The 10,000-nt window shown below is 38.5% G+C and overlaps 1 protein-coding gene across 1 annotated transcript in view; it reads left to right on the top strand.

The window, feature by feature from the left end:
• LOC123498136 (guanylate cyclase 32E-like) overlaps window positions 1-10,000 on the top strand; it is a 222,757-nt gene that overhangs the window by 124,252 nt on the left and 88,505 nt on the right. Inside the window, exon 6 of the mRNA XM_045245310.1 lies at window positions 5,307-5,493. Coding sequence (XP_045101245.1) covers window positions 5,307-5,493 — 187 coding nt within the window. The remainder of the gene's footprint in view (window positions 1-5,306; window positions 5,494-10,000) is intronic.

Here is a 10,000-nt window from a genome sequence, read left to right as displayed (position 1 = left end):
GAGAGAGAGAGAGAGAATGAGATAAACAACCTGATAGATCGACAAACAAAATAGATAGACACAGACAAAGCAGACATGAAAAAAAACACTCAGACAGACAGACAGATGATTTATAAAGGAAAAAAATCATTAGCATTGATCCACGTCCAAAATTGAATAATACGGCTTTCATCCCAGTGTGTGTTACTGTTTTACGTTTGTCTAGTGGAGCTTGTATAAATTATCAATCAATTAGCCGTCAAACCCTGCTGTAGCGCTGCGCCGTGCATGTGATGTGTGTACTGCCTGATTGACACCCTCTGTTACATGCGCTATTTCATTCCCTGGCTCCACACGTGCTGGTTAGGTCATGGTCATGCTAACTTTGCCCATCCTGCCAATATTGTCACTGTGATGTATGATATTGCAATACATGTTACATCTATTCATTAATTTACCTTTTTCACCTTCAGTTGTTGTTTTTTTCTGTTGGTGTTAGTTGTGATAATATTACAGTGGTTTATTTCACTTTACTTCCAACCGTGAGAAATTGCGAGAAATATTAGGTACCCTCAAAACAGCAACTCATTACTCAGTACTGCCTGAGTGACACCCGCTGTTACGTGCGTTATTTCATTCTCTGGCTCCACACGTGCTGATTAGTTCATAGTCACGCTAACTCTGCCCAGCCTGTCAATATTGTCACTGTGATGTATGATATTGCAATACACGCTACATCCATTCATTAATTTACTTTTTTTTTTTAGCTTCATTTCATTTTCCCAGTTGGTGTTAGTTCCTTTAATATTACACTCGATTATCTCACTCTACTTCCGACCGTGAAAAATTGGGTGAAATATTACGTACCTTCAAAACAGCAACTCATTATTCACCTTTATTTCCTTCTTCTACGTGTATAGTAAGATACGAAACACAGAGAAAATAAGTATTCTAAGTTTTGTTATAAATTTTACTAACTCAAAGCAACCAAATATTTAACCCATTTTTCTTTTCTTTTCCGCTGAAGCTCCAACGCGACCTTACATTAGACCACACTTGTGATATAATTCTGCACCGCACCTCCACTACTTCAAAAAGGGCTCTGGTTAAAGTTGCAGGTGTTTTTAAGAGTCTCTGCTGCTCTAGTGACACAATAAACAAAAAAAACAAACAGGAGAAACAGTCGTAAAAACCTCAAAAATAATCTCTGTTGGACAGTTTTTTTTTTTTAACTGTTCATCATTCTAAATACTCCAATTATACCCTTCTCTACTTTACTTAATCCTGCTCATACATATAAACAGAACCTAATCCCCACAGCCGAAGCAAACAGATGCGCTACTCCTCCATTTGGAATAGACAGAACTAAAGAGATGGAGATCAGTGAGAGGCTGGTTGTGGTGCTAGCATTTCCATTCAATTTCTAGGAGGCTTCCAGCTGTGTGTGACGTGAAGACGGCTCTTATCTGCACAAAATTTATCGTAGTCACTGACCGATGCGGCTCCGGTAAACGCTCTCTCTCTCTCTCTCTCTCTCTCTCTCTCTCTCTCTCTCTCTCTCTCTCTCTCTCTCTCTCTCTCTCTCTCTCTCTCTCTCTCTCTCTCTCTCTCTATCTATCTATCTATCTATCTATCTATCTATCTAATTTGTACCTGTTTATTATCTATTTATATATATATATATATATATATATATATATATATATATATATATATATATATATATATATATATATATATATATATATATATATATATATATATATATATATATATATATATATATATATATATATATATATATATATATATATATATATATATATATATATATATATATATATATATATATATATATATATATATATATATTTATCTATCTATCTATCTATTCATCTACCTATCTATCAAACTATCTCATCCAGTTCTAAACTCAAGAGATGAGCGTAATCCATATCCATTTGGCAACTCCCTCAAACTGTTTCAGACTCACTCATGTCCTGATGTAACTCATTCATGAAAGTAAGATGAGTATTCGTCTCGCTTAAACTTTCAGTCGCTTGCAATTTGCCATCTTCATAGCACCGTCCTTTGCTTCTATTTATTTTTTTTTCCTTAGAGAGAGAGAGAGAGAGAGAGAGAGAGAGAGAGAGAGAGAGAGAGAGAGAGAGAGAGAGAGAGAGAGAAGGAAAAGAAAAAAGAAAGAAAAAAGAAAGAAAAAAGAAAAAAGAGGAGGAAGGAAGGAAGGAAGGAAGGAAGGAAGAAAGGAAGAAAGAAAGAAAGAAAACGCACAGACACACATATAAAGAGACAGACAGACAGACCGAGAGACTAACGAACGAAAAAGGCGAGGAAAGAATAGCATGAAAAAGATCATCCGGACTAGACGAAATAAACGAGGAAGGCAAGAAGGCAATATTACGAAACAGACACAGACGGCAAGCCAAGACAGACGTAAATTAAATAAAGACATCACCAAGTTATTCAAAATTCCAAAAAAAAGAGAAACAAACATACCATTCAAATCTTAGTGAAGCTTAATACTGGGACACATTATTATCTTGAGATTTGTGTGCGATTAGAGCATTTTACTGGCAATGAATGTCAGATGATTAATGGCCGCAGTCTTCACTATTTTGTTCCCCACATGAGTTTCTGAAGCTGTATAAGATCACCATATAGTAAAAGGAAAAGGAATATGAAGTGCGTCATGGTACTGAATGGGTTAACAAAATATCTCTTCATTAGGTCAACGCAACTTGGAGAGACGTTGTGCATTAAGAATATATTTTACACAACTCTACGGTCTCCACAAAGCACATTTCATTTACATACTGTGTCCTTGACCCCTTCTATGATGAGACGCATTATTTACATCGTTTTCTAGGTATGATTCAACGATCTTATTTGCATCAGTAAGGGTTTAAAGTGGTTAAAAGATTAATGGCCATAGTCTTTAATATTCTAATCTCAATATATGTTTCTGAAGCTGTATAAAAATCGCCAAATAGTAACCAGAATATATATGAAAACGCGTCCTAGTACTGAAAAAAATAAGTTTCGAGTTTGCACAGTATATATTGACAAAAAAAAATCCTCTTTCTTCTTTTCTTTACTATCTAATATATATCTTTCTCTTTTCTCATCTGTCTAGACCTTTTACTTCTCTCATTCCTTATTGACTCTCATCTATAGCAGTAACTTCTGCTCTCTTACCTTTTTCCTTCGTTGAGGCACGCTTCTCTTTTCCTCGCTTTTCTTTTTTCAATTTTCTGTCTTCTCTTCGTTAGTTAACTTTTCTCTTCTCATACCTAAACCCTTTTCCTCTTTCGCTCTTTATTCTTTCTCTCATTTTCTGTCAGTTCCTTCCCTTCTCATCGTTTTTTTCTTCATTTCCAAGTGGATGTTTTTTTTATATTCTTCCACTTCACCTCCATCACTATCTCTCTGTGTCTCTATCTTTATCTTTCATCATTTCATACTTTTTTTTCTACTTTACGTTCTCTCTCTCTCTCTCTCTCTCTCTCTCTCTCTCTCTCTCTCTCTCTCTCTCTCTCTCTCTCTCTCTCTCTCTCTCTCTCTCTCTCTCTCTCTTCTCCGTTATTCTTCCCTCCCTGTACGCCTTTAACATGAAAAGGTACAGGTGTAACTGGCGTGTGAATGACATGTTTACTAATAAAATCTAACCAAAAGCCCACATCCACCCCTCTCTCTCTCTCTCTCTCTCTCTCTCTCTCTCTCTCTCTCTCTCTCTCTCTCTCTCTCTCTTGTTCCTAATGTTTCTCCAATAACAAGCTTGTGCGATTATGTTCAAACGATTTACAAATTGTTGAAACATGAAGTGAATGGAAGGGAGAGGAATGAAGAACACGAGGGAGGAAGGACGAAAGAAGAGGGAAGGCAAGGAAAAAGAAAGGAAAGGAAAATATAAGGAGGAGAAACAAAGGAAAGAGAGATAACTGAAAATGGAAGTTACTGAAACGAAATAACAAGAAATAAATAACAATGGAAAAGAAACGGAATAGATTGGAAGGAAGGAGAAGGATAGAAGACAGTCGTAAAAGAAAGGAAAATAAGAATAAGATAAAGTAGGAGAGAGAAACAAGAACGAAAATTAAGGAAAGTGAAGAGATAAAAATAATGAAACAGAGATAGAAAGAGAGAAAGATAAAGTAGGAGAGGGAAATAAGAAGGAAAATGGTGAGTGAAGAGATAAAAAAAAAACTAATGAAACAGGGATAGAGAGAGAGAGAAAGAAAGATAAAGTAGGAGAAAGACATAAGAACAAAAATAGAGAGTGAAGAGAGAAAACTAATGAAAAAGGGATAGAGAGAGAGAGAAAGATAAAGTAGAAGAGGGAAATAACAAAAATGAAGTAGAGTGAAGAGAGAAAACTAAAGAAACAGGGATAGAAAGAGAGAAAGATAGAAGAGGAGAAGAAAATAAGAACGAGAATGAAGAAAAGTGAAGAAAGAAAAACTAATGAAGCAAGGATAGAGAATGTAGGTTGCGCAAGATACATTGTAGGACTGACACGCTTTTTCCAAATGGCAAATAAAGGAAGTCATGTTACAATATAGTTAGAACAGGAAAAAAAAAAAAGATACATACGTGTTATTTAATTTTCATTCAAATGTTAACCTATATGCAATAAAGAGAAGAAGGGAGAAAAAAAAAGTATCAAAGCACAATATGATACAAAAACAGCCTCTCTCTCTCTCTCTCTCTCTCTCTCTCTCTCTCTCTCTCTCTCTCTCTCTCTGCCATTACATTATGACACATACTTCTTTGAATGCCGAGGTCTGAACTTCCACACATTACCACTCAAATAATATAAAACTCCAGAATAAAACAAGGAAAATAAAATAAGCTAAAGTTTTAAGCTGAATGCACTGCCATTATGAAGACATGTATGCAATAATAAATCTTTGGGTTATTACAGTTATTGCACTATTCATCATTCAGATTCCTATTTTTTGTATGTTATACTAAAGATCAGGATTTGTTCCCTTCATTATTTCCTTCAATTTGTGTAAAAGTGTTGTTTTTTTTATTTTACTTTTCTTCTTTCTTTGACATTCTTCTTACTTCTCCAGTCTCTCTCTCTCTCTCTCTCTCTCTCTCTCTCTCTCTCTCTCTCTCTCTCTCTCTCTCTCTCTATCTCCTCTTTCCCCCTCCCTTCAAAAGCAGGTTTTTTTTCTGAAGCCGCAACAACATCACCAACATTTCAATATTAATCCTCACCCTTCTCTTCCCCCTCTCCTCCACACACACACACACACACACACACACACACACACACACACACACACACACACACTTAACAGGTCACCTTCTTCTACAACAACTCTCCTGATGACAACTTTGCTCGAGTGGCGCAGACGATTGAACGCACCTTGCCTCTTCACAACATTACGGTGACGGCCACCAAGACCTGGGCCGCCACTTACCACCACGGCTACGACAACAACCCATTCAAGACCATGATTCAAGAGACATACATGGACAGCAGGAGTGAGTATTGGCTATGGTGGTGATAGTGGTGGTGTGTGGTGTGTGTGTGTGTGTGTGTGTGTGTGTGTGTGTGTGTGTGTGTGTGTGTGTGTGTGTGTGTGTGTGTGTGTGTGTGTGTGTGAGAGAGAGAGAGAGAGAGAGAGAGAGAGAGAGAGAGAGAGAGAGAGAGAGAGAGAGAGAGTCGCACATACACATTCAAGTCCACAAAAGATAAAACTGTAAAAATTAAAATTACAAGATAAAGGTACACAAAAAAAGTGACATTGCACTTAGTAAACGAGTATCGAGCATAATTTATATGCAAATTAGAGGCATTTAGTAGAGAGAAATCCTGCTAAACACACACACACACACACACACACACACACACACACACACACACACACACACACACACACATACATTTCCTTCCAATTTTCCACCGCCTAGGGGAAAATCATCACTAAGCCTTACAAATATTTCGTCTTGGCATCTCAAATAACCTGAGACGGAAGGACTTTCTTCGTCCCCTCGCCTCAATCCCACACGCCCCACCAGACACACGCCCCTCCTCGTCCCACTGACAGCCATGACAGACAGATACAAATGCAGCTCAGTCCCCCTCCAAAGTACATTTTCTTTTATCAATAACTTGTGACCAGATACCCAAAGCAAACTCTCCACGCTTTTAAGTCTATCATCTCTAACTCAAGTATTTTCTCAGAGTTCTTTACCTAACCAATGAGTCACGTAAGGACACTCACACACACACACACACACACACACACACACACACACACACACACACACACACACACGTAGTTTTTTACACTCGTGCAAGTTTTTTTTTTTTCTCTCGTACAAACCAGATTATTACACACTCTGAGAAGAAAATACCAAAATCTCAACAGATCATTGTAGTAATGTAGCGTGTTTTCAATCCTTTCGGAACATCTTTCTTCAGTAATCCGATTATCATTTAACTATCACCATTACTATTACCACTATTGCTATTTTAGTTTTTATCAGCACCACAAACACCCAAGCCAAGCCTTTCAATGTTATTATGATTAAACTACGCCACTTGACACACGAGCGGATGAAAACTGAAGAGTGAAGAGGTTTTCCGTAGCGACTAAACAATACAACATGTCGCTTTAAAGTATTGTACTGAGGAAACACTCTATATCACGATGAAATTATTGTTCAGTTTCACGAAGGGTACGGTTTAAGTAGAACAGGTGGGGAAGGTACGAGTGGTTAGGTGAATGTTAGGAGGGAACGTCGGCGTGGTCTTAATGCGTGTTAATTAAGAGTAATGAAGCACTACGCCGTGAATGGAACGCTGAAAGGAAAGGATGAAGAAAACAATACTCCGTCCTTCTGTTACATACGTACGATAACTTTCTTTGCATCCTTTCCACATACTTCTCTGGCCTATTCCTCTCCTATCTCCCATAGCAATTCTCTTCCTTCTCTACGTGGCTCAACAAAACACTCACATTTGCATCCTTCCCACACACTCTCTTGGCCTATCCCTCTCCATTTTCTCTCACTTATCCTCTTCCTTCTCTTACTAGCTCAACAAAACACTCACATCTGCACCCTTCCCATACACTTTCCTGGCCTATCCCTCACACAGAGCACAGTATGATAGTGGCACTACAGATGGGTACTTAATCAGACGGTCAAATTGAAGCAAAGAACCACAACCGTTGCCATGAATATCAAACACAGCGACACTTTTCATTAATATTCAAATTATTAAACGTTTCATTTACGCTTGACGGACCATTCGACAGACCAAATCAACTCTACACAGAAAGATTAACCTCCAAACTAATTACAGTGTCCTCAAACAAAAGCTATACATCATAAATCTATTTTTTTTTTCACGAGCGGGTTGTTCCATAAGATCACAACAGCCTGCAAGTGTGTCCCGGCAAATGAAATCCAGTTTTGTTTTGTTTTTTTCCATGGACTTTGTAGTGAACGTCAGAAAAAGTGTACGTTTCTATTTGTTTCGACGGAAATAAATAACACGGGTGAATAATGAAAAGCTCCGCGACAACAATAAACACAGCTCTCTCTCTCTCTCTCTCTCTCTCTCTCTCTCTCTCTCTCTCTCTCTCTCTCTCTCTCTCTCTCTCTCTCTCTCATCACCGGAACACCACACATCATCATAATCGCAATTACTCTCAACTTACAATCAGAAAGAAATAATTATCTTTATACAGAAAAGGAAACACCAGGTACTAATATAATGGAAACGTCAAAGGTGGGGCGTACTGTCGTGCGCTTATGTGAATTAATTAGTTTTCTGTTTAGAATTTATGAAATAGTGCTGTTAAGTCGCATAGTCGCGTACAGAGGAAATTGAGCACTAGGATCATTAGTGAATATAACAAGGAGTTGAAGCTATAAAACAGGATATTATGCTGCTTCACTACTGACACATTCCGAATACAGATGACGTAATAAAGAGCACTAGAATAATCAGGCCATGAAGTAGAAATACAATACGAAAAGAGACGAGAGAGAGAGAGAGAGAGAGAGAGAGAGAGAGAGAGAGAGAGAGAGAGAGAGAGAGAGAGAGAGAGAGAGAGAGAGAGAGAGGATGACGCAAATCACTTTAGAAATAGTTAAAAATCACTAGCACAGCAAAGTTGGCAAAATTCACGGTGTTGATCAGAAAGAGACTTGTGAGCATGGTTTCTAAGTTGGCTGTTGCTGTTGATAGAGGACGCAAATATTAGCTCGGTAACCACATTCATTAGCTCGGTTCATATTCATTAATTTTTTCCTTTGGTTTTCGTTACACCACATATAAAAATTAATAATGAAATTAGTGGTGGAAATACAAACTTGTATTCCTCTTAACCCTTTCAGTACCATGACACGTTTTCATATTTATTCTGCTTACTATTTCGCAATTTTACTCAGGTTTAAGAAACTTATGTGGGGATTAGAATAATGCAAACCCTAGTCATTAATCTTCTGACCTTCACAGACCCTTCTTAATGTAAATGAAATCGTTTAATCACACCCAAAACTCAAGGCTAAAAATGCGTACCAATACTGAAGTTAATCTGAAGCTTTTTTTTTTTTATACCATGTGGGCTTTTCACGGGAATTTATGGGCTAAAGGGGATACTTTTTGGGTACCCCCTATCTCAAAGCCCACCCGCTAGGAAACCGTTGCCCCGAGTGAGGAAGCCCAACCTACACTCGGACCGTGGACAGGATTCGAACCCGTGCGCTTGGAGACCACTCGGATCCCAAAACACGCATGGTTCCACTGTACCACGGCGGCCCCTAAGCTTGACGGTGAGTGGGAGTAGCTCAACCAGCACTCTTAACGAAGCAACGCCCTTTGTGCACCATGGAAGATGCGTTTGCGGCTTCGGATTGATGGTTCCGGGGGGTCTGAAAAGAGTGCGGGATGTGAGTGAATGGATCAGCGGCGCGTCACTAGGCGATCCATCAACCTTAGCCCTAAAGCGTTGTCCCTCACCCAATCCTAAGCCTACTCCAGCCTATTCCTCCGCGCCACATCCCGTTCAATCACACACCAGCCTTCCCCACTCCACCCTACCAATATAATCATTCCATCTTACCCGCTTCCACCCAACACCACACGAATCCACCCGACTTTATACATATACAACCACAAATCATTCACCAACTTACCCTATACAACTCCACTACACTCCACTCCATCTCGTTCCTCAAAAATATCGAAAGTAGCAATGAAGTTAGCCCTTTCAATACTGGGACACATTTTTACCTTGGGATTCGTGTACGATTAGACCATTTTATTAACATTAGGAAGGATCTATGGAGATCGGAAGATTAATGGCCCCAGTCTTCACTATCGTAATCCCTCACATAAGTTTCTGAAGCTGTATAAAATCACCAAATATTAAGCAGAATAAGTATGAAAACGCATCATTGTACTGAAAAGGTTAAGATGATATTCCTGGAAGATTTGTTTTCAATAATATAAAAAAAACAGGAAAATAAAAATAAACCCGAACAATAGGATGACAGCAGCAAAACAACAACAGTATCAAAACTCTATTTCCCGTCCCAAACAAGGCCGGGTTGTGGTTGTGGAGAGAAAAGGATTTGGTGGAGAGATAGGGAGGCAGGGAGGATGACAGTGAAGGGACGAGACAGGAATACCATAAAGAGAGGCCACATGTTCGCTCACACATCTCTCACTTAATGTCCCTCCCTCTTGTACACATCCACAAAAAGGTTTCTTTAAGAGGATTTTCATTCGATAGTTATTTGAGCGACTCGTATCTCTTTTTCTGCGTATGTATGGGTGTTATTGTTCAAACCTTCATTTAAACACCTTTCACATACTTGCTTTACGTTATACACACACACGTGTTTTTTTTTTTTTTTTTTTTTTTTTTTTTTTGTTGGGGTGGTGAGGGAAACGAGAGAGCAATTGAGCGAAGCTTTTTCCAAACACTCTTTTAGCCTTTGATCACAAGTTCGTTTATACAGCTTTGATCTA

This window comes from Portunus trituberculatus, chromosome 47, assembly GCF_017591435.1.
Source record: "Portunus trituberculatus isolate SZX2019 chromosome 47, ASM1759143v1, whole genome shotgun sequence".
Taxonomy (NCBI): Eukaryota; Metazoa; Arthropoda; class Malacostraca; order Decapoda; family Portunidae; genus Portunus; species Portunus trituberculatus.
The sequence above is the reverse complement of the archived record's forward strand: the minus strand, read 5'-3'. Positions and strand labels throughout refer to the sequence as shown.